Source organism: Grammomys surdaster, unplaced genomic scaffold (assembly GCF_004785775.1).
Source record: "Grammomys surdaster isolate TR1022 unplaced genomic scaffold, NIH_TR_1.0 100, whole genome shotgun sequence".
In the NCBI taxonomy this organism is placed as follows: Eukaryota; Metazoa; Chordata; class Mammalia; order Rodentia; family Muridae; genus Grammomys; species Grammomys surdaster.
In genome coordinates, this window is record NW_021604579.1 from 5,660,099 (window position 1) to 5,685,334 (window position 25,236).

Here is a 25,236-nt window from a genome sequence, read left to right on the forward strand (position 1 = left end):
CCCCCCCCCAAACCTTCCCAATTCCCCTTCCATGCCCTAAATATATTCTTTTCTACACTATATCCTGTTATGTTGCCCTGAATGTACTCTATTCTACACTATAGGCTGATACCTCAGGGGGAAGGGATAACTCAGCATGGGCCCGCAGAAGCACCCCCTTCCACCTCACCATACCTGGCTCTATCAAAGATATCCTTGGCTCTTTTTTTTTTTTTTAATAAAACAACAACAACCCTTATTTCTCTCTTGAAGTCAGTCATCTTTGTGACTCAAGAGTCCCAAGGAAAAGGGAGGCTTGGCTTGGCCAGGGGTGACCCTGGCACTGGACAGAGAAAGGAGGGTCAAAGTCTGGTCTAGCCTTGCTATGCAGCAGCTGACTCCCAGCATGGCCTGGAGTGGAAATGGAGGTCTGCTTCTGACGGCCTCCTGTCTATCTCCCTGGCCAGAGATATGGTGTGGAAGGAAGTATGGGGGCAGTGGCCAGTGGCCGTCTTCCTAGCTACCCTCTGCTGAGCACATCTGAGGACAGCCTTTCCTGGCCTGGCCCTGAGTCTCAGAGAGAGCCTGGGTGAAGTTGGTGAGGCCCCTGAGCCATGTTTCTGGTTACCCTTTCCCTTATAGGAAGCGTAGAAGGAGGAATTTGAAAAAGAGAGGAAGCTGGCTTCCTTGTGTTCATTTCCCTTTCCCTAGGCCTGGGAAGTGAACAAAGGGACCAACTGTGTGACCTCCTATCTGGCTGACTGTGAGACTCAGCTGTCCCAGGCCCCACGGCAGGGCCTGCTCTATGGCGTCCCCGTGAGCCTCAAGGAATGCTTCAGCTACAAGGTACACCCTGTTCAGTCTCAGCCTTCCATACTGCCTGTGTCTGGCTGCATCCAGCTCTGGGAGTCTTAAAGGACATCTCTGGTCCAGAGTCCTTGGGGCTTCTGTCTGGCCAGTGTGGTGGTGGTGGGTGTGTCCCTGGGCTGCTGAAGGGTCCTGTGGCATTGTTGGTGTCTTCTTTCCCCAAGGGCCACGACTCCACACTGGGCTTGAGTTTGAATGAGGGAATGCCATCTGAGTCTGACTGTGTGCTGGTGCAGGTGCTGAAGCTGCAGGGGGCCATACCGTTTGTGCACACCAACGTCCCCCAGTCCATGCTAAGGTTGCTCCCTCGGGCAGGCTTGGTCTAACCAGTGAGGTGGGAGGAGACAGAGGACAGTCGTTGAAGTGACCTGGGCTGATCTGTCCCTGCTTCCTCCAGCTTTGACTGCAGTAACCCCCTCTTTGGCCAGACCATGAACCCATGGAAGTCCTCCAAGAGCCCAGGAGGTTCCTCAGGGGGCGAGGGGGCTCTCATTGGATCTGGAGGCTCCCCTCTGGGTTTAGGCACTGACATTGGTGGCAGCATCCGGTTCCCTTCTGCCTTCTGTGGCATCTGTGGCCTCAAGCCTACTGGGAACCGCCTCAGGTAAGCTGGGGACAGGGAGGTCTTGGCCTCCTAAGGAAAGCATAACCTTGGCTGCAGGAGGGATTCACTAGCCTTTGGCAAGGGTGTGGGAGGGCATTAGTTACCACCAGCTGTGCATGGTTTTGCTTCCAGTGCTAGGAGGTTAGAGGCATGGCTGGGCTCGTGAGTATAGGGTAGCCAGCGCTTGTTTTCAATGTCTTGTGTTTCTGACCAGCAAGAGCGGCCTGAAGGGTTGTGTCTATGGACAGACAGCAGGTGAGTAGGTCTATGGTACTCTCCGTGCCCTGGAGGGTGTGTGTGTGTGGGTGGACATCTTGATTTGCCTTTGCCCCTGTTTTCCCCGTGGGTGTTAGCTGATTGCCAAGCCACTGTAAGTGTCAATCCTTACTGCCCTTTCTTGCTCACTCTGGAGCCATAGACCAATCCTTACTCAGACCTAGAACTCATCGTGGGGCCAAGTGACACCTCTTCCTTCCCTTCCTTACAGTGCAGCTTTCTGTTGGCCCCATGGCCCGGGATGTGGAGAGCCTGGCATTATGCCTGAAAGCCCTACTATGTGAGGACTTGTTCCGCTTGGATTCCACCATACCCCCCTTGCCCTTCAGAGAAGAGGTGAGTGGGCATGAGAATGGGCAAGGGGAGGTGGTGTGGGCAGGATGGCAGCTGCTACTACACCTGTGGCCACCAGGTGGTACCAGTGCCTGCATTTGAAACCTCTTAGGCTTTTCCTCTATGCTGCAGAGGACCACTAGTTAGGGACTACTTAAACCTCAGTAACTCCTAGGAAAACTCCTGTGTTGAGTTTGCCCTTGGGAGGTAGCGTTTATTCCTGCCCATCTCCCCAGAAAACAGGCTACCTGGCAAGTAGGCTGATTCATGTGAGAGCAGTGTGGAGTGTTGGCTACCTAAATATGACCAAGATAGGCCATTGATCAGACAGGACTGAACAACTTACTCCCTGAAGCCTCCCAAGTATCTAAGAGGGAAGGGTAGGGTGTAGCCTGCCTTAGCTGGATCTTTCAACGAGGAGTTGGGCTAGGATTAGGTTAGGACCATGATGCAATCGTTTGGGATGGGAATACAGAAAGAAGAGGAGCTTAAGGTGAGAGGTTCAGAGTCTGGTGAGCTGGTGTCCTTGACTGCTTGTCACTGATGAGCTGATAAAGAATCAGGGAATCAGGAAAATCACAGAGGTTATCTGTATCTATGTACAAAGCTTTTGGGAGTAGTTCCAGCGAACAGATGCAGACAGATGGACAGTGTATCTATCATTCGTGTCAACTATGGGAGGCAGGCTCCACTTTCCTTCTCCCGTGCAGGCCTCTTGCTTTTCTCAGTGAGGCTGCCTTGAAGGGTCCCCGTGTAGTAGAGTGGCATAGTTACTTTTAGGAGTCAGGGTGGTTGGGAAGGTCTGTGTGGAGTAGGCTTTTCTCCTTAGCAAACAGGTTCAAACAGTGGTAGCCCAAGCCCCTTCTGAGAGGCTTGGAAGTGAAGAGAGGTCTGGAAGAGCTTCTCACAGGAGTTGGGGCAAGCAACAGAACCTCCACTTCCAAGACAGAATGCATGGTTGGACTTCTGTTGTTGGATAGCCTGTTTCCTCCTATGACTACTGGGAATCCCCTCATTCCTGCTCTCCTGCACCAACCCTGCTTCCTATGTTTGCTTCTAGGTCTACAGAAGTTCTAGACCCCTGCGTGTGGGATACTATGAAACCGACAACTACACCATGCCCAGCCCGGCCATGAGGAGGGCTGTGGTAGAGACCAAGCAGAGTCTCGAGGCTGCTGGCCACACGGTATGGCATCTCCTCTTCTTCAGGGGTGTCTCCCATGGCCAGTCCCTCCCAGATCCCTTCATTCCTTGTTACTTAGTCACTTGGGCTGACAATTTTGGCTATGTGAGACCAGTCTAAAGATGGCTGAGGTGGGAGTACTGTGGTGAAGAGTTGGTGGGGGATGTGTGAGTGCATGCCTCAGTGACATATAGCTTTCTGGAGATTCCTGGGGACTTGAGACTGACAACAGGCCAGTGGGCTTGGTTTTTTAATTCTGAGACAACTTCATGTGTGCATCCAGACTTCTCATGAGGTCATAGGTCAATAAAGCTGACTTTGTAGCTTTGTGATCATATGGCACCGATCATCCTCGGGGCTGCTGGGGCTGTGAGTTATGGGAACCAAAGGCCTTGTAATATCTGTGGGCCTTCCCCCTCAATCTCTGCAGCTGTAATATCTGTGGGCTTCCCCCTCAATCTCTGCAGGTGGTTCCCTTCCTACCAAACAACATCCCCTACGCCCTGGAGGTCCTGTCGGCAGGTGGGCTGTTCAGTGACGGTGGCCGCACTTTTCTCCAAAACTTGTGAGTGCTGTTGGGCTTGAGACTCTAGGGTGGAGTTGGAACAACGCAGGGGCCGTGCTCAGTGGTCATGAGCACTGGGCGCTCTTCAGATGATCCAGGTTTGATTCCCAGCACTCACATGGCAGTTCACAACTGACTGTTAACCCAGTTCCAGGGGATCTGATGCCCTTCCTCGCCTCCACCAGGCACCAGAGCACACACATGAAGCACGGAAATATATGCAGGCAAACACTTATACACATAAAATAATAAAATAAATTTTTAAAAATGTGCAGACCCAGGGAGAGCAGCTAGGCCCTGTGCCCATCCCTGGGACAGGCCTAGCTGCACACATAGAAGATCTGGGTGGGGACCTTGCTGTCCTTTTAGCTATGCAAGTTGAACCTAGAGATACCACACCACAGAGACTTTGAAAAGGTGACATAAGATCCAAGGGGAGGCTGGATGGTAAATTCATAGCCTCCTCTGAGCTAAGCGCCCTGTGGTGTGCAGGTGTACAGAGGCTTCCCTGTTGTTTGTTAAGGAAGGGTGTTGGGTCTGGACAACAGCCATTCCTGAGCCGGGTCTTTCTTTTCAGGCCTCAGTTTTCCTTTTTCTGAGTGGGTGTGTGGAGCAAATTTATTTAAGAGCCTTACCCAATACTTGGGAGGCAGAGGCAGGCAAATCTCTGTGAGTTTGAGGGCAGCCTGGTCTACTAAGCAAGTCTAGGATTGCCGGGACTAGACAGAGAAGCCCTATTACAAAAAAAAAAAAACAACACAAAATAAATAAATAATAAATAAATAAATAGATATATAGATAAATATTAAATAAATTAATCTTTTTTTAAAAAGAGGCTTGGTAGAGAGCAGGTAGTTCCTCCCAGCTGTTGACAGGGGAGAGGCCTGAGAAGGCACCTCCTGGAGACACAGCTGGGCTGACTCAGGCAAGGAACCTGCTCTTTGGTCTCACTATAGGTTTTTGGGGAGCCTATCCTGAAGCCCCATTCAGAGATGTAGGCTGGCATCAGAGCTAAATAGAAAATGCTGAGGGAGATAGTTCCTGTATCTATCTAGTCTCTACTGGGGGCAGAGTCCAGGCACCCCAGTGAGCAGGAGAAACTGTGTGCTTTGGAAAGAGGCCAAGGAAGGATCTAGCTATCAGTACTCCTGGAGTTGGGTAAGGAAGGAGGTGGACAGTACCACTGAGTGACAGGGCTTACAGTCATGGGGAGGGAGGGAGAGAGGGGAAGGAGCATCTTAACTAAGCCTTTTGTCTTCCAGCAAAGGTGACTTTGTGGATCCCTGCTTGGGGGACCTGATCTTAGTTCTGAAGCTGCCCAGGTGGTTTAAAAGACTGCTGAGTGTCCTGCTGAAGCCTCTGGTGAGAGTAACAGGCATGCGAGGACACAGCCTTTGGGCCCCCATCTTATGGTACCTCATGGTCTCTGGCTCTTCCTCCCTTGGTCTGTAGGTCTGGACAGGCATGGTCTCCCCACCTCTTCTACCCTGACTGTTCTACTTTCCACTCTTTAACAAACCTGTTTGTCAAAACCTCCTGGGCCTGGGAGGTGAGAGGGCATGGAGGAAGTGGCATAGGTCACCGGTCACTGACTCTGTGTCTGTTCTGGTGCAGTTTCCTCGGCTGGCAACCTTTCTCAACAGTATGTGTCCTCGGTGAGAACTTTTCCTGTTTCCTGTATCCTAATGCCTGCCCCTGCATTTCCTCAGCTGCTCTAGTCTGAGTTCAAGTGGTTTTAACAGAAAAATCTCCGGGAGAAATAGATGCTAAGGTTGCAGTGTTCTAGGCAGGGAGGTAGATTCATGACCATCAGGTGGGACCCTGAAGCTGTGTTAAGACAGCTTCATCTGGATCACCTGAGGATGAGGGCAAGAGTGCAGAGCAGGCTGGTGACAGAGAGGGAAGCGTGGGGGAAAGGCCAGAAAGGAGTTAGCCCAAACTGTGGTGGCGGGGGGAACTGTGGGTACCAAGGAAATGCAAAAAGCTGTTAGGAAACTGAACTAAGCTGGTCTGGACCTGGTCCTACCTGACCCTTTGTGGCTGGTCTTCAAAAGCAGGACATGACCCACCCCATTCCCAACATGATGTCTGTGGACAATAGTCCTCTTACCTCCAGATATTAAGGACTTTTGACAGCCTGCCCTATCCTCTCTTGTAGCTCAAGAGTCATGAAGAGTCAGTCCTGGTCTAGTGCTGGTTTAGCTATGAAGTCACTAACCGACCCAGCCTGAGTCCCTTGAAATCCTAGGTTTTTCCATCTGGACAGCAGGGAGGGCCTTGATTTCTTCCCTCAGAGCTCCCCTGGGGATGGGTGAGATCTCGAAGCAATGAGAGTAGGGTGTATGGTGTTGCTGATGCTGATGCTATGGCTGTGATGGTGATGACCTTCCTGTATCTGCTCAGGTCGGCTGAAAAGCTGTGGGAGCTGCAGCATGAGATTGAGGTAAGGTCTGAGCCCTGGGGAGCAGGGGAGGGAGCAATTGCTCAGGGCATCTACCAGCAATCTTTTCTTCGCTACTCCCACTGGGGCCCTGGAGTGACCGTCTTCTTCTCCCTCCCCAGTGACTGTGGCTTGGGCCCTTCTGTGATGTTCATTTGTCTGGTGTCTGTCCTTAGAGTGTGGGTCAGACTTGGCTCCTGTCCTAATCCCCTCTTGGTTCCTCTAGGACTATCTATGTCCATGCTAGTAAGTGGCTCTGCTTTGCAGAAAGTATTTTGTCTGTTGTGGAAACAGTATCCTCCAGAGGCAGCTCTTTTCATCTACTGGGGGCTCAGCTCAGATCCAATAGCAAGCGTTAGGGCCAGAGCCACCTCCATGTCCATCGGTCATCATGGGGTGCCTTGGCTCGATCGGAGCACCTCCCCCAGTGTGCTTGTCCCTTCAGCTATATCGCCAGTCTGTGATTGCCCAGTGGAAAGCAATGAACTTGGATGTGCTGCTGACCCCCATGCTGGGTCCTGCTCTGGATTTGAACACACCGGGCAGAGCCACAGGTGAGGCCTACTGCCCCTCTGCTAATACCCTCATTCCCTGGCCCCTTCTAAGTTCAACCCTATGGCCTATGGAGCTATGGGGTAGAAGAGAAGTTCTGAGGGAACACAGCATCCATGGAGGAGCATCTTGCTCTTTTAGGCCTCACTAACTGTTGGCTAAAGAGATGGAAGACATGAGGAGAGAATGTGTTCTCTAACCTGAGCACTGTGTACGTCCGAGGTCTCCTTGCAGAGTCTGCAGTTTGAGGAGATGGTGTTTGAATCTAGGTGCGATTTAGATAATCCAAGAAAACAGGAACAACATTCCAGGTCAGGGAAACTGTGTGGGTAAAGGCACAGAGTAAGCATCAGTGAGTCTTGCTACCTTCTGTGCTTTACCACAGACCTCAGGCCTGGGAGAGGGGCTTGTCCCAGCTGTGGAAGCAGGGTGCTATTTTATGTGTGGGATAAGGGTGATTTAGGCCCAGAGAAGACAGTTGGCACTGCCGGTGCCAGGGCTTGCCACAGCCAGTGTGTTTTTTTCCAGGGGCTATCAGCTACACTGTTCTCTTCAACTGCCTGGACTTCCCTGCGGGGGTGGTGCCTGTCACCACTGTGACTGCTGAGGACGATGCCCAGATGGAACACTACAAAGGCTACTTTGGGGATATCTGGGACATTATTCTAAAGAAGGTAAAGCCTGCCTGTCCTCTAGCTCTCTGCTCCCCAGACCCAGCTGCTGTCGAGGACAGAGCCCTAACACTTACAGGTTTTGCCAGCCTTCGTTAACACAAGCCCCATGCCTACTCCTTGCCTTCCCCAGTGGAGCACAGGTACCCTGGCCCTGGGGTGTGGTCTCACTTCATGTCTCCCATCCTGATGTCAGTATCCCACCCATGCAGGCCATGAAGAAGAGTGTCGGCCTGCCTGTGGCTGTGCAGTGCGTGGCTCTGCCCTGGCAGGAAGAACTGTGTCTTCAGTTCATGCGGGAGGTGGAACGGCTGATGACTCCTGAAAAGCGGCCATCTTGAGGATCGTCCAACATTCAACTGCCCAGCTCTGGAGAACCGAGGGCCCATGTGCTCTGCACTACAGCCCCATCTATTCAGGATACTACCACCCATGAGGAAATGCCCAGAACAGGGAAGAGGTGTCCACCTGTCCTCCCTTGGACTCCTGCAGAAGCATAGGACATACCTTCCACAACCAAGTCTGGGGCTTGTTCCCCTTTTCTGGTCTACCTTCCATCCCGACTCCTACTTTATCTGACAGCCAGCAGGAATGACAGGGCTGAGAATCACCAACAGTCAAAAAAAAAAAAAACAATGTGTTTATGTATTTTCTGGGTATTTCTATTAGGGCCCTGGGAACCAGAGCCTGCTGAGAGGGCTGTGCTGATACTCCAGAGCTGGCTGTGATCACTCTCCCGCTCCAAAACCTCCCTAGGCCATCACCCACAAGGTAGACACAGGAACAATGTCCTTGGCACTTGACTCCTGCCAGCCCTTTCTTGTTCCGATTGGCCCCAGCTTTGATGAACACTGCCCCAGGCCACTCCTCTTCAGTCCACCTCTCTGCTGACTCTGCTGACACGCCCTTTTCACTTCTCTATTTGTTGTGAAGACAGGGTTTCTCTGAGGATCTCACTCTGTGGATCAGGCTGGCTCTCAGCCCACAAGGCTACCTGCCTGGGTGCTGGGATTAAAGGCATGTGCCACTACAGCCTGGCCTGATGGGATGATATCTTTTAGGGTCATCTCTGTAACCCATTTTCTACTTATCTATCCACAAATCAGAACACTGGATGGAGGAAGGAGTATGTCACCCTGGATACATGCCAGGGAACATTTTTAGAGACAGCAGTGTCATCAATTTGAGCTTCCCTGCCAAGTATGTCTCTGGTCTGTGTTTTGTTAGCTTGCCAGTATTGGCCTGGCTTCCAATGTCTCCTCCATGTAGGTCATAGTGGTGACTTGGGATACCTCAAGTGAGTGAGACCACTTGTGGTCTGGGCTCTGTAAGGTTTATCATTGTATGCCTAGTACCCAGCATGGCACCTGGCACTTAGTGGATAGCCAGTGCAGGCTTGTTGGAGGGATGGCAGATCTATTCCTAGTGAATCCATTTTGGCACCTTCTGATTATTTTCTTATGTCATCTATGATGGGAAATTTCCCAGTTTTTATCTGACCTGCTACCTTTGTCTAACCCACTTTCTTTACTTTGATTCATGACTACAAGGACAAATATCTCCTTGTCTGTGATCAACCTAGAGCTTTCTCCTGGTCTAGAAAGCTGCATGCATCAACTTCCACCAACCCTCAGCCCCTCTGCCCCTTCTTTCATCCAGCCCATAAGCACATTGAATTCCTCCCACAGTATGCTCAGGGTGATCAAACAGAAACAGCCCCTGCTTGAATGGTTTTTCATTCTACCAGCAACTGTGTAATTACACCGCGTGTCCCAAATACTATAAAGCAGAAGTCTCTGGGTATGATGACATCAAGTAGGTTACCTGGCCTGCAGGTAATGTGTGCAAGAGTAGTTGTGTCAGGGAGTGTGAAGTGACATGTAAGTTGGAAAGCGCATGGTCAGTGAGAGCCAAGGAACCGGTATTTCAAGAAGAGCGGAGTCAAATGCTGCTAAAGTAACAGGATGAAGACAGGTGAGGGGAGGGATGGCCGTCGTTGAATTGAGTGCCTACTGTTTGCCAGACACTTTACAAAAGGCTGCCAAGGGCCTTGCTTTTAGGGAGCTCATTTTCAAGAGCGGGGGAGCATGCAAATAAGAGCATGAATAAAATAATTTCTGCTGATAAGCGTAAATAAATAAAAAGGTGTGGTAATGGGGCTTACAGCCCGAGGAAGGGTGAGGGAGCAAGGTCCAGGTCCCCCAGGGTGTGGTGCAGCTGTCACATGGCCTTCCAGAGGGGCCCGAGGGCATCACCAGACAGTGTTTGAAATGGAACAGCTTAGGATACCAAGAGGTAGAAGGATGGACCGGGACAAGCTCTGGAGCTGTCTTGAAGGTGATTTGGCATCTGCTTCCAAGTGATTTGAGGCTCAGATCCAACAGTGTTAGCCACAAATTTGACTCTTGTATCTCCTGACTTCCAGATGTTGAGGATAGTCACTGTTCCTTTGGTCATAGTCACACTGACTAGCTTATGGATGGCTATGCTGTCTCCTGAAACAGATTGCATTGAAACATCAGGGACAACATCAGGGTTCCTAATTCGAGTCCCCTATGTCCTGCTTCTGGCTCTTACAGCTTCCCCTCTCTTCCCACAGACCTTTTCTTTACTGGGAGACCCAGCAAATAGGGAGGCTGGATCCCTAGATCCTAGCTGACTGCCTTAGTCTTTACTCTCTTGGGTCATTTCCCCAGGGCAGTTGTGGGATAGACCTGAGGAGTCTGTCCATCTCCTAGTGATTTTGTCCTCCATCTCCACTCAGACAAGAACCTAGTCAACACACTCTCCTGACCACATTCACCCAGCTCCATTCTGAAAATGTTTGCTGAGCAGCGTGTAGAGACTTGAAGGTAACCGGACAGCCATGGCAGCTGGCTGGCCGGGATTGATTGACAGATGAAAATGGGCTCTGGGTGCATCATATCATAATCCTTCCTGGGTGGAGGAGAGAAGGCAAGGAAAAGGAGCGATGAGACATAGCCTTGGATCTGCTGTGTGCTCTAGAGCATGTGATGGCCCTCTCTGGGCTTTGGGCTCCCCAGTTTGGAGTCCTCAGTTTGAGTAGCACACTCCCTCTGGGAAACCAATGGGGATAGGGGTTGGAGATAGTGTCAGAGGTATGGAGTCCCGTGTACTGAAGATCCAGAGTGTCCTCTGCTGTCCCCTCTTGGTGATTGATGGCCCCAATGGGCAGCTTCTCTGCCTGAGCTGCCGCAGTTGCTGAGAATGTGTATTAATATTAATTGGGACTAATTAGTTGGATAAATCAATCCACCCCCAGAGAGCAGCAATCCCTCCCAGACTGATGAGCAGGAAGTCTGGCTAATGGGGCTGCTGTGGCGAATCCGCGTGATGGAGAGGACTCCTGGATTGCTGAGGCCCCATCTGTGGACAGTGGAGGCCTAGGAACCATTACTGTGAATGCCGCATGTGCCTCCTGCTGGAGCTTCACTGTGCTGTGGTAGAGCAGTGTGTGTGTCTGCACGTGTGTGTTTGTCTGCATGTGTGTGTGTGTGCACGTGAATGGCTGCATGCAGCTTGCGCCTGTGTGTGCAGTGGTGTGTGCACCTGAGTGTACTATACAGCAGTTTCCTCTGGTTGAAACATTTCCTGTAGAAGGGAGGAGAGGGGCTCATGAAGCTTGGGAGGTAAACAGACCCCGTGGAGTCTAGACCAGCTATGACTTGAGAGATTCGTGAGGCCCCCCGCTCTCCAGAGTTATCGAAGCAGTAAACAGCTGCTCAGGAGAAGGCTGACGAGAGTCCTCTCAGACTTGTAAAGCTTCCTGCAGGTTGTGCAGAGAGCTCCAGGGTCGCAACTTTTTTGAGTCATCACCTGTGTTGGGTGGGCTTCTTAGTGACGCAGCTGCTTTTGCATCATCCCTGTGACACGTCACCCACAATCCTGTAGTAACCCTGATAAAAACTCACTGGTCCACAAAGTTAGACTTTAGTGAAATTGTTATTTTAGTCTACTGTGGGCTCTCTCTTGGTGTGAGTAGATGTGTATGAGTTGTGTCTGCCCAGGAAAAGTCTCTGACGCAACAGTTTGTTGTGTTACTTCCTGGAGTGTATATGTCTTGATGTGTATAACTGAGGTTGATCTGAATGTTTGCCAAATGTATAAAATGTCTGATAATTGGGAACAGCTGATTCCATGTGGGATTTGACACCTGGTTGGTGTGCATATAGGCATTGGGGTGTACAGCTACCAGCTGGTTAGTCACTGGGATGTGTGTCTGGTTGGCTGGAGGAGAGGAGGGGCTTAGAAGAGTTCATCCATCTCTCGGCTCATACCTGCAAGCTTCTTGGCCCTCAGCATCTTGTTCTCCCTACAACAAAGCCACAAAGGTCTGCCCTGGATGGCTTCCCAGTCTGATCATCCTCCAATGGGAGTGCCCTTAAGACCTCAAATATGCAGCTTGATGTCCCAGGAAAGGAGGAAAGTCAAAGCCTCAAACAACTGCTATTCAGCTCAGTGTTGCAAAATTTCACAGGACTCTGGTCAATCTACCCAGGAGATTTCTCTGGGTCGTTCTTTGTTCTGGTCCCCATATTCATTATAAAGATGAAAGCAGGTAAAACACCTGCCATGCAAGTGTAAGAACCTGAGTTTGAATCCCCAGAAGCTGTGTAAAGCTGAGTACCATAGCACATTCTGTAATCCCAGCACTCCTGTGGCAAAATGGGGGATGAGAGACAAGAGAATCCCATAGTCACTCTGGCCAGCTAGCGTGGCGTCTGTAGTAGAAAACCAGCTCTCTCCCCCAGGCTGGTCTCAAACTCTTTGGTCTTGGTTCAAGCAGTCCCTTTGCCTTCTCAAGTCCCTAGCTGGGGACACACCACAATGTCTGGCTTGAGTCTTTCTCTTTGAGACCAGTGATCTTTCCTTTGGGATGAGTCCTCTCCCTCTGCTTTTGCTCAACCAATAGCTATTATACTCATAGGTTTCTGGTTCTTCCCATATAGCTTAGCGTTTGCAGTCAGGCATCTGTGACGTCAGCTAAATCTGAGCAGTTTTGGTAGTGTGTTATAATAAATGGTGTTGACTCCCTGAGAGGTTATATAAAGTGGCATTGTGGCCTCTGTGTCTCCATCTCCCTGTACTGAAATTCCAAGTTAGACACTAATATTTTAAAGAATTCCTTTGTGCCTTTATTTACTCATCTCGCTAGTGGGGGAGTTTTCTTTATAGTGTTTTAAAATGTATCCTGTGAGGAGGCAAAGAGAAGCTCCTTCAGTAAGTGCCTGTCTTAGGATTCCATTGCTGTGAAGAGACACCGTGACGACCACAGCTACTCTTATAAAAGAAAACAGTTAGTTGGGGCTAGCTTACAAATTCAGAGGTTTATTTTGTTATCATCACGGTGGGAAGCATGACAGCACATAGGCAGATATGGTGCTGGAGAAGGAGCTGAGAGTTCTACATCTGAATCAGTAAGCAGCAGGAAGAGAAAATGACACTGGACCTAGCTTGAGCTTCTGAAATCTCAAAGCCCACCCTTAGTGATACACTTTCCCTAACAAGGCCACACCCACTCTGACAAGGCCACACCCACCCTGGCAAGGCCATACCCACTTCGGCAAGGCCACACCTCCTAATAGTGCCACTCCTTCCTTCAAACCACTACAATGCCTAAGATAGAACCAGAGGATTATAGCTCCAAACTCCAAGAGCAAGTAGCTTACACAGCTCAAGCCTTTAGAAGCCAGAAACAGGTAGGGTATTGAGGTGTACACCTGCAATCCCAGCACTCTGTAGGGGCTGAAGCAGGAGATCGGCCCAAGGAAGAGAGTATAGTCCTAGGGGAGGGTCTAGGATGGGAGTGGTGGTGGTGAGGCCCAGGTAGAGCCAAATGAGTCAGAAGTACTACAGCATTTTAGCCGTTGGCACAGCCAGTGAGGAGGCTAACAGAACCAGAGATGGGCATTGTAGACAGGAGCAAGGATGACAGAGGGAGGGATAGGAAGGAGGCAGAACCTTCGTGGGGAATGCACAAGGTGTTATGCTCATCTATTTGAACACTTGGTCTCCAACTAGTGGTGCCCTTTTGGAAGATTGTAGAACTTTTAGGAGGTAGGATTTTGTTATTGGAATTGCTGAGTGGAGGGCAGCCTATCTGGGATAGCCCATTTCCAGTTCTGGCCTGAATTTTTCACTCTGTTTTCTGACTGCTGGTGCAGTGCAACCAGCCACTCCACACTCCTGCTGCCTCACACTGTTCCTGCTACCATGTCTTCTTGCCATGATGGACCAGACTCTGTCAAACCAAGACCCAAGTAAATCCTCCCACCCTTCAGTCGCTTTTTACCTCAAATATTCTATCAGGTGTTTTATTAACAGAGACACAAGAAAATTCACAAAGGAAATTGGTGCTGTGAAGTGGGGTTGTGCTGTGACCATTTGGTTCATAAGCCTTTGTGTCTGGTTTGTAGAATGTGGAAAAATCTGAGGCTGTTGGCTAGGAAAGCCTGGGAATGCTATAAGCTGGGGGTGTGGTCTGGTGGTCCAGTCCTAGTGGGAGTGTAGAAGACCATGCTTCTGAATATGGAATATAAAGAATATGCTTATGGGGCTTCGGGGGGAACAAAGATTTTATTGAGAATTGGACTAGAAGCCGTTCATTTTACATTCTGGCATTTGTCTACCTTCTGCCTGTGTTCTGAAAATCTATGATCACTAGCAAGATGGTGCAGCAGGTAAAGACTCTTGCCCTCAAGCCTGCCAAACTGAATTTGATACTTTGAACCCATATGGAGAGAGGGGGAAGACATAGAAGGAGACAACTGACTCCAACAAGATGTCCTCTGACTCCCACAAGTGTTGGTGGCATGCGTACTCCCACACACAGAAATAAATAAAAGCAATAAACATTTTTCATGAGATGGAATTAAAAAGTAATGGTCTAAATTGTTTGGTGGGAAAAGTGTTAAGACAGCCTAGCATCCCGGTTATGGTATGGTTTTTATTAATTACTTCTAGACAGGTTTATAAAGAAAACAAAGACCCTAAAATATGTCATTTGGTAAGCAATGGAATAGCCACATAGTTAAAGTTGTGAGCAAAGTTTGGACAAAGTCACTTTAGTTGTTAAATTAGTACGGGTAAGGAGAAACTGTGTACTTTGCATGGGGACAATAGGGATGGTGCCTGCAGGGCAAGACCCCACCCACAGAATGTTAGTATTCTGTCTAAACTCCACCTCCACAGTTATCTGGCAACAGCCAAGTATGCTTTTCCCCACAGTTACCTGGCAACAGCCAGGTAGGCATGCCCACTATAAAAGGGGCTGCTTGCCCCCTCCTCTCTCTCTTACTCTCTTACTCTCTTGCCTCTAGCTTCTCTCTGTCCCCTCACCTCTCCTCCTTCCCTTCCCCCTCTCTCCATGTGGTTATGGCCAGCCTCCACTTCTCTCCTCTCTCTCTCCTTTTTCTCCGCCATCTTCTCCCATTTCTCTCCCCCCACCTTTACCCTATCTCCTGAATAACTCACTCCCCTGGAACTGTTTGGTCTGATGTGGTCTGATATGATCTGTTCTAAGCTGTGTGCCCATGTCTAACACGGGTGCATTGGCCGGGAACAAAGACTTCGGGAACCCCGAGACCCCTGTAGCCGCTGGCAACCACAGCAGGCTGCTGTGACCATGCAGGATCGACACCACATGGCCTGCTGCAACCCCACCCCCACTGCTATACCACATGGACTCCATCGCTGCTAACTGCCATCACTGACCATATGAATTTTCACCACTGCTGCAGACCAACTCCATCCATCTCTGTGAGGCTCACGAAACTTCCACCACATGAGCTATGCTGTTGCGGCCCCCACGTGGTGCTCTGCCATGTGGGTTGGGCAGCCAGACAGGTCTACACAGATCTCATGGTTCCACCTTTCCTGATACCAGACTGCACAAACCCACAAACACACACCGGCATATTGATTGGTAAGGAGCTTCCAATTGGCGAGAGGGACCCTGGATGCCCAGATAGGGCCTGGCCAGCCTTCCCTGGGCTAAGGGGTTGGCTTTTCATTGCCCCAGTCCATATGACTGGCCTCTAGCTGACCTATGACCTAGGACATTGGCCATTGGGTGACCCCCCCTTGAAAGTAGTTCACAGCTCCCCCCAAGCTCTTGCAGCAGCCGGAAATCCTGGTACTAGGTTGAGCTACTTTCTGGTGAAACTCCGGGAGTTTTGCCGCAGCCGCAGCCCCTAGATATTCTCGTGACGACCTGATATCTAGGCTGTTTGCCTGATTTTGTTGCCAACTTTTCTTTTGGGATGCTGACTGATAGCTCGGTAACAGCCGTCACCCAATGGGCACCACATCGTCTTCGACTGCACCTACAGACACCCCACTGGGTTGTCTCCTCAAAAACCTCAAATCTCTAAATTAGCACCTGATTTGACACCTTCCAAATTGATACACCTCTGCAATAAGGTCTGGATTCAGTACCCTCTAGATAATGGATTAAAGTGGCCACCTAATGGCACGCTAGACCCAATCATTTTAAAGGGTCTTAACACATACTGCCAGCAGTCTGGTAAATGGAAAGAGGTTCCCTATATCCAACCATTCATCTACCTTCGCTCTAAAACCTCTGTGTGTTCTGCCTGTCCCCTATTCCCCACTGGTCAGAGTAACTGTCCACATGGTCCCAAGAAAGATTTCTTGAGCTTGAAGCTAACACTGTGCTTCCCTGACCCTCATTCTGGGACTCCCCCTCCTCCTCCGGCATTTGCAGCCAGCTACACCCACTAGCTTAGCTGGTTTGCCTGAAAAGCAGCAGGTCTGGCACTCTGATTGCTCCCTTCCCCCTTGGCCTCTTCTGTCATTTGTGGCTGACTGGACCCACCCTGCTTGCTCCCTTCCCCTCTTTGTTTCTTAGCTCTGCTCTGGGTCTACTCCTTACATTCTGCCAGGGACCCTCTCTGAGACTTGCTTCCCCACGTGCACAACTACCCGTGCAAAGGGCTTGGCTGCTGGTGCACGAAAGGGAGGCTCTCTCTCTCTCTCCCTCTCTGCCCGGGACCTGTAAAGTGAGTGCTAGCTGTGCCTTTCGCCACAAACACAGATAACATGAACGTTGCTATGATATGGGACATGCTTGCATTTCCTTGCCCACTGCAGACTCTAGCCGCCAGAGTCACTGGGTAGCGACTTCTGGCAGCTAGTAGGAAGTCCCATCCTACTGCCGCTGCTGCAGACCTGACCCTCAGCACCTATGCCCTTAGCTATGGGCCCATAGCACAACCCCGAGCCATGACCTATGGCCCACAGCCCCAAGCCACCAGCCATATGATTGTATGCCACCACTATTGCCAGCTTTCTTATCCTGGTCCTAGCCAAATGTTTCTTTGCTAATACAAAAGTGTGCTTTTCTCTGCCTATACAACCTGCCAAAGTTACCTAAGACTCTTTCCTCTCCTGTCTTAATAGAGTTTTGCTACTGCTGTTAAATTCTATTTAGTTACAACCAATCCTTATGGCTCTCAATCTTGTCAGAAGTCTGCTAATAGTATATTTAAGTTTATGGCCAACAGAATTCCCAAAGCCTCTAACAGTTGACCAAAGATGGTTTCAGAAGACTTGGACACCAGACACCTAGAAGATACAGCCTGGATTGTATGTGATGATATAGTCACTAACAAACGCAGTGGGCTAGACTGGATGCTCTGAGTCAAATGACTTAGCTAAGTCAAACCAAGGTAAGTCATTTCTCATGTCACACATCCATTTCACAGAAAAAAGCCCTGTGTCTTCTGCACTTGGAAGCCAAAATGACTTCACCCAAGAGACTATGGAGACCACGGGAACTGTTGGCTAGTGGACTCTGTCATTTTTTAAAATAATATATAACTGGTAGACTATTGTTTACTCTTTCTCAGACTTCTGACTACATTGACAGCTAAGCTTTCACAGATATTATCTGTTACTTCATTACCTAAACTGAGTTGACATCAATTAAATGCTTCATATTTTCTCTTCTTACTATCCCACTGTCCTAAATTATCTGAGTTCCTATAAACTTGCTTAACTCTAATAAAACATTCCACTATACGATCCAACAAAGGTTCATCTTAAAGACTGCTTGTGTTGTTAACTCATGCTGTTATCTCTTTTGTAAACTTATAAGCTACAGGAAACCCACTCAGATCTACCTCTCATGGACCAAATAGATGCCATCCAGATCTTGTCAAGTCCAGGCACATCCAAAACAGCTCCAGGGAAGCAACCTCCAGATGCTCCGTCTCCTGTCACACACACAGCTGCTTCTACTGGACCTGTTCCTTCTGACCTATCCTCAGATGGTTTGCTCCATAGACCCTGAACAGCAGGAAACAGCCAACTCTCCTAAGACCAGACAAACATCTTCCATACCCATTCTTCTAGGTTCCTCCTAAAGACACATCGCCCCCAATGCCAGCAGGAAGTAGCCAGATATCCTATTCTTGCTTAACTGTCACCTCTTTCTAATTTTTATTTTTTAATTAAACCAAAACGTGGGCATGTTAGTATTCTGTCTATGTTAGATTTTGGTGCGCAGCTTAGAACAGACAACACCAGACCAAATGGTTCCAAAGGGGAGGGGGTTTATTCAGGGCAGAGGGCAAAGGTGGGGAGAGAAATGGGAGAAGATGGCGGAGAAAGAGGAGAGAGAGAGGAGAGAGAGAGGAGAGAAGTGGAGACCGGCCATGACCACGTGGAAAGAGGGGGAAGGGAAGGGGGAGAGGTGAGGGGACAGAGAGGAGCTAGAGGCAAGAGAGTAAGAGAACAAGAGAGAGAGAGAGAGAGGAGGAGGCAAGCTGCCCTTTTTATAGTGGGCACGCCTACCTGGCTGTTGCCAGGTAACTGTGGGGAGGAGCATACCTGGCTGTTGCTAGATAACTGTGGAGGTGGAGTTTAGACAGAATACTAACAGTCTAAACTCCCCTTTCTCTCTGTCTTGCAATTAGCTTGTTTCCTTTTTAGTAAGGGTCTCAAGACGGCCTCAAAGTCTGGGGCTGAAGTGATACTCTTACCTCAGCCTCAGAAGTAGCTAGGAACATGTGATGGTACCTAGCTTAACTAGGTTTTGAGGTCATGTCAGACACCAGGATTAAGGTTATAGATTTAACTAATATTGAGGTGGCTTATGGCTGGGACTACATAATACAATGGAGTTAGGTAGAGGGAAAGCGTGGGCTTGAAGCTAAGGTTAGGTTTTGGCTGAAGCTGACTTGTTTGAATTGGGATTGGGGTTAAGGGCAGAAACAGAATTCTGAATGCTGGGAGTAAGGATGGAGCTGGGATGGGGCTGGAATCAGGTGGGAAGTGAGCCTGGGAGGGTCTGTGTTGGGCTTGGCTTTGGCACTGACTGGGCTGGTTGTGGCATGAGTTAGGTGCAGCTTGAATTGAGACACAAGCATCTGAGCACTGATGAGATGTTTCTCAGGTTAAGGGAAGAAGCCTGTGGCTTGGGTTGGAAGCCCTCCTGTCACTGTAGCAGTCATTTCTAGCTTCTACTCACTTCTAAATTGATTGTTAAAGAAGCGATAATTTACAAATAATAAAGTTCACCATTTGAATATAACTTGATTAATTTTGACTGGATAATTGCTCCCATAATAAACATATAAGATATAAACTTTAGAATTTATAGAAGATATATTTCTGTCATGTATTAGTCATTTCTCTTCTTGCTGTGACAAAATACCTGGCCAAAGCAACTTCAGGAAAGAAGGGATATCTTAGCTTGCAGTTTTGAGGGTACATGTCCTATCATGGTAGGAGTGCAGGGTAGCAGGAGAGAGTGACAGTCTATTATGTTGATTAGAAGTCCAGAAGCAGGGAGATCAGGGGAGGAGGCGAGGGTATAAGACCTACTCCTCATCAACAATCCACTTCCTCCATCGAGGCTCCACCCACTAAAGGCGGGCCTTCCCGAACAGCGCCACCAGCTGGGAATGAAGTGGACAAGTACATGAGTATGGAGGGCAGTTCGCAGCTGAACCATAGCATGTCCCGTCCAAATTTCCATCGTGCCTCTTTGCAGTTCACTCTGCTTCTGCTCTTGGCGGCCACTCATCCTATCACCATGGACAGAAGTTTCTAGACTTGCATGTAAACGAAATAGAAAGTAGGAGGAGTTTGTGTTTGGCTTATTTTCTTTAGCATATTTGTTTACTCTTACAAGCTCTCTGCTTCCCCCACCTCAAGCGGTGTCTTCTGCATAGACAATTTGAAACACACAGGCTGGGACAGATAGGGCAGTGCCCGGGACATTCCTGAGTCTCCCACACAGGTGCTGATCTCAAAGACACTGTTCTTTGCAGGATGAAACCTAACTCCAAACCCAGACCGCACTTCTCCCCTGACCTTAAGAACACGTCCTCCTAGCTCTCCCCAAAGTCTCTGGCCCACCCATCCGTCACCCTCCCTCCCTTCACAATAGTGACAGCTGCAGAGGAACTTTTTCAACGCTTGATTGCACAACACCCATCCCCCCCCCCCCCCCCACATCTGGATCCCAGTACACAGGAGGGCACGGACTAACCCCTCTGCTACCACTAGCTGTAGCTTTGGAAAAGCCACTCACCTTTCTGCTACTCCTCATTTCATCATTTGAACCCAGGGGAGAGTAATCTCCACCTCTCAGTGGGGGAGAGAAGTCAGAGACTCTGTCATGGAAAGGGACCAGCCCAGTAATGGGTGCTGAGTAAGGAAGGCTCCTACGATGCTAATTCTCTACCTCCCTGCGCTCTGGAAGACTGGGAGAAGGCCCAGGTTGAGCAGGTCTGGGCTTCTGCGGTCATTCTGCCATTCTAAGCTACAAGCCTGTGGTTCCGAAACGTACCAGCCGGGGGCACTCACTCGTGGTTTTATCTGAGTAAGATTTCCTGAGTGTTCCTATGTCTTTCTACAGAAAGCCTCTCCTATCTGAGCTTGCAGGACATCCTGAACTTCCCCATATATAAAGGTGAAAAGAAATTGGCCTTCTGCAAGGGCTGTTACCAGTAATGAGTGTTGAATGAATCAGTTTTTTCTACACTTCTTCATGGAGGTTTCAATCCTAATGAAAGCCTGCAGGGAGGGGTTGGTCGGTCCTTCTGCTTAGTCTTTTTTTTTTTTCTTAACTTATTCGCTTTACATCCTGCTCTCTACCTGCCTTCCACTCACCCCCTCCCACAATCCTTCCCCCTCCCCTTCTCTTCTGAGCTGGTGGGGGCCCCCTGGTTATCCACCCACTGTGGCACATCACGTCTCTGCCAGGTTAGAGACATCCTTTCCCACTGAGGTCTCTGCTGCTACTTACTCTTTATCTTTTCTGGTAAAATTTTGTTCCATCCCTGAAGACACACCATTCGGTCTGTGTGACAGCCCTGTCCTTGTCAGAAGGAAACCACAAAACCAGGGCTGGTAAGATGACTAAACTGGTAAAGAGGCTTGCTGCCAATCCTGATGATCCAAGTTTGATTGCTGGGACCCACATGGTGAAGGGAATCAGATTTCCTCTGACTTCTACACATTCTGTAGCACACACACACACACACACACACACACACACACTAATTTAAAAGGGAAAGAAAGTAGATTTTAGAGTCAGGGAGAGTGGAGTAGGGTAAATGTCCCTGGTCAGGAGTATACTATTTACTCAAACTGGACATTGCCCTCTGCAAACACATCTGTGGATCTCAGTTTCTTCACCAGGAAAATGGGACTCAGATTATGTACCTTGAAGGGTTGTACTGAAAGTTAAACAGGAAAGCAAGAAGCAATATCAGGAGGCCCTCGTGTAGGAAATGATCAATGAATTCTAGGACTGATTCAAAGCTGCTCACAAAATGAAATACCATCAGCATATTCAGGACAGAATATAAAATAATCCAGAGAAAGGGAGGAGGGGAATGAAAGGTAGGAAAGGAAGAATGGGCATGTGTCTGAGTTGGGAGTTCCTTTTCCTGAAAATTGATTTTAGCATAAGTTATCCAGTAAAAGTGCTGACTTGAATTCTGAGAAAGTAATAACGAATGACATGATTTGATGTGTTTTGAGCCTTTTCTGTTTCTTAGGAGCTGTTGGAAAAAGGTATGTGTTTGTTGTATGCACATGTACGTGTGCATATATGTGTGTGCATGTGTGTACGTGTGTGTTCAAGTGTGTGTTCAAGTGTGTATGTGTGTGGTGTGTGTGCATATATGTGTGTTGTGTGTATGCATGTGCCTGTGTTGGTGTGTGCAAGTGTGTATAAGTGTGTACATAAGTGTGTGTGCATGTATGTGTGATGTGTGCATGCATGTGCCTGTGTTGGTGAGTGCAAGTGTGTATAAGTGTGTGCATAAGTGTGTTCGTTCATTAAGCCCCAGTGAGAGACAGAAGCGCAGTGTGCCTCTATTTGGGAACTGGTAGTACAGTCAGCTGATGTGTAGGAGCCAGGGTCTGAAGCTGGATGATCTGGCTCTGAAGACCAAGGCAATCTACAAAGCACATGCTACATCATAGGGCAATGAAAACCTGTTTGAATTCTTATATGGATGTGTGAGTTTCATGGCCGAGACACTCAGCCCTCATGTCCAGGATCTATGTTTAGGGTCAAGGCGATGTTTTTTCTGTAGACATGGACTCAGGATCTGACCAGGAATTGCCTTTGGTTGAGTTTCCCTTGTTAACCAGAGGATTCTCACTTTTATATGTTATCATTGTGGTCAGCATTTTGCACAGGGTCTACGTTTTACATGATCACCGAGGAAACTGTAGACGAATCAGCAGTCTTTTCAGCTTTCACTGAGATCTGAGGAAAAGTCAGACTCAAAGATGGGATATCTCACCATATCCGGGGATGAGATATTTAGGCAAAGGTCAGACCTAGGCTAAGGACTGGTACAGAGAGCAGACTAGCACAGGAAGTAACAACAACCTAACCAGAGGACTGTGAGCATGGAGCAGGATCTGTGTTCCAGAATCTCCTCTCTGAAGGCCATGAACTTCTGGTTCATGTGAGACTTCTGGTGCATTGCATCCCTTTGCTTCAGAGAGATGAGCTGTGTCTCTGAATCATGAAGGAGGTGGAGACCTTGGTCAAGAGCTGGATGAGGCCTAAGAAATGGAGCTCAGTAATCGGGCACTTGTGACAGGTCCCCCCTTCCTGGAGACTGTCCTAGATCTCCACTCAGTCTGTCTCATGTTTCTTTCTTCTCATGAATACCATAGTAGCTTCTTGTCTCCTCTTGTCTCAACTTCACCACATTGCTTTTCTTTGTGGTTTGCTGTGTGGGTGCTCAGCTCACAGATTCCCCACCTTAGCCCAAGATGGAGAGCAGGATGAGGGACTCAGTAGATTTTTCTGCCAGCTGGCCTTGTGATCTCTGTCAGTTTCAGGGAATCCAAGGTCTTTGTCTGTCCTTTGAGGTAACTGGGTACACACATGGTGTACATACATACACACAGGCAAAAATATTCATGCACATTAGATAAATAGATGATAGATAGATAGATAGATAGATGATAGATACATAGAATTTGGCTGAGATGAAGATACCAGGTACTACACCATAGGAGCAGTACCGATTCTGAACCATTAGACTGCAGGATGGGCAGAGCTATTTTTGACCTCATTAAGATGTTTCCGTGTCTTCAGCTCTACTGAAGCCCAAGATCCCTGATGAAGAACACACACCCCCTTTCAGATGCGTAGTAAGAAGGTTAAGGGATTCTCTAGTCGCTGCCTCCCATCCCTGCCTTCCAAAGCTGATTACCAAGTATGGACAACAGAGGGCAGCATTGAGCTTCACACAGCAGGACCATTGCATATTGAAAATTGAACTTCCTTCCCCTCTTCAGATCTTCCAGCTCCATTCCACAGATGGGGAAATTGGTTCTTGGAAGGACAGAGAGGGAAACATAGGAACAAATTAGGCAATTTGACATTGCGTTAAAGTTCGTAGGTTTTAAGGTAGAGGGAGTAGAATTCTTTGGAGGTGAAAATTAGCTACAAGAAAGAGAGCAGGGGATACCAGCTCCAGAGGCTGAGTACCGTTATGGGGACAGACCTTTCTTCAGGACTGGCTTTTCTCTCATCTATTGAGCTAATGCTTCTTTCTCTTTATCCCCAGTCCAGCTTCATCCCTCACTTTAACCGCTGTCCCACTATGTAGCAACGCCGCTGATCTGAGAGACTGTTTTCCCCAGTTCCCCTGTGGGGACCTCCCTGAGGTCAGTGTTGGGGTGCACATAGGACCCTCTGGAACAGGACAGCATCTACTCTCTTCCCAATCTTATTCTGGCACTATAGGAGGCTTGATCTGGGCTCAAGTAGATACTGGTTTGGCTCTGTCACTCTGTGACCTTGGGCAGGTAGCCCAGCTTCTCCAAATTTCTCTAAGAGGGCACTAAAGATTACGTGTGTCACGGACTCCGGAGGCTGCAGACCTATAGAGGTGAGGGGCAGGTGGGAGGGACTTGGGCTCCCCCAGCTCTGAGTCTGTGAGGCAGGAGGCTACCTGTCTAGGTGTCAGAATCCAGAGTTCTTAGGAAAGAGCTAGCCTCTCGGTGAGAGTCAGTGAGGGAGCAACAGGGTGGGTCATTACTGCAGAAGAATTTAATTCAGAAACAAGAAAAGTTCTTGTTGTGAAGAGATCTCTACAGCCGCTGGGTCTGGGGCCTCCTACGCTTTGAGAAATAGGATTGCCAGAATTAGAGTTTTGTGTCTATTCGGTGGAATGCTGGTAAGAATTATGTCCCATTTCCAGCCTCAGTTTCCCCTTTGACTGGATGGGGAAGAAGTCCCCGTGTTCCCAGTCCTTGCTTTCTCCTGGAAGGTTCCACCAGTGCAGTCCCGCCTCACCCCTGCAGCCTTTCCCTCCACCCAGTGTCCTGCTTCGCAGACAGGACCGCAGAGCCGGCGTCTGCGCCTCCGGGGGGACCTGGACCCGAGGGCCCGGTGGTGCGGACTCGGCCAGGCGGGCCCGATCGCTCCCGCCGTGCTGTAGCTCGCTCGGCGCACGGCCGCCCCGCCTGCCGCGCCTCCCCGGGCGCCCGCATTAAAGCGCATATGCAAGCCATGAATTATCAACTGAAAGGAGTCAATTACCGGCTCTAAAAACGAGTGTCTGCGCCCGGAGCGCCCCGGGCCATCCGCCTATTTACGGAGCGATTTCCCCCGCCCCGCTGGGGAGGAGGCCACGGGGCGAGGGGAGGGGGGGGAGAGTTGAAGACACGGAGCCCGAGACTGCGGGAGAGCGGGACGGGAGACAGGTCTAGAGACAGGAGTGGGAGAGGGGCTGGGGGGCCGGAGGTTAAGGGGTGAGGGTCGGGAAGGGAGAAAAACAGCCCTGTTCCTTCCATTTTCAAAGCAGTGAGTTTGAAGTGGGGGTCCTAGGGCCTTTCAGGCCCTGAATGTCTGCTTAAGGACCCAGCCCTGGAAAGGGTGGCCCCTAGACTAGACCTGGAAAGGGTGAGAGGAGAGGCCATTCCATCCTTGCAGGAAAGTGGGGGAGCAGGCGGCCGGATTGTCTACGAGGAGTGACCACTGGGGATAAGGCAGGAGGTGTGAGGAACAGGGACCCACTGTTGGTGGAGTCCAAAGTGGGGATGTCCGCACTGCCCCTCAGCAGGGACAGAAAAATAGCCGAACCAATCCCACTGTGCTCCGTGCTCCGGAAGTTCTTTGACCTCCTCGTTCACACCAGGTACTCGCCTCCGGAAGTGCTTTTCTTGCCTGCCTGTTGTTTGTTCCCCTGTTCCTGCACCTGCCTCAAGTACAGCACACACTCCATCCTATTCCTT

General features: G+C 49.5%; 1 protein-coding gene across 1 annotated transcript in view; it reads left to right on the top strand.

Annotated features, from left to right (window-relative positions):
• The window catches only part of Faah (fatty acid amide hydrolase), a 19,469-nt gene extending 10,967 nt beyond the window's left edge, over positions 1–8,502 (top strand). The window contains exons 3-15 of the mRNA XM_028786762.1: positions 691–825; positions 1,011–1,144; positions 1,244–1,450; positions 1,665–1,705; positions 1,938–2,062; positions 3,120–3,245; positions 3,710–3,807; positions 5,070–5,169; positions 5,422–5,462; positions 6,211–6,250; positions 6,693–6,801; positions 7,328–7,473; positions 7,683–8,502. Of these exons, the coding sequence (XP_028642595.1) occupies positions 691–825; positions 1,011–1,144; positions 1,244–1,450; positions 1,665–1,705; positions 1,938–2,062; positions 3,120–3,245; positions 3,710–3,807; positions 5,070–5,169; positions 5,422–5,462; positions 6,211–6,250; positions 6,693–6,801; positions 7,328–7,473; positions 7,683–7,811 (1,431 nt within the window). The 3' untranslated portion in view covers positions 7,812–8,502. The remainder of the gene's footprint in view (positions 1–690; positions 826–1,010; positions 1,145–1,243; positions 1,451–1,664; positions 1,706–1,937; positions 2,063–3,119; positions 3,246–3,709; positions 3,808–5,069; positions 5,170–5,421; positions 5,463–6,210; positions 6,251–6,692; positions 6,802–7,327; positions 7,474–7,682) is intronic.
• Positions 8,503–25,236: the final 16,734 nt, after the last annotated feature.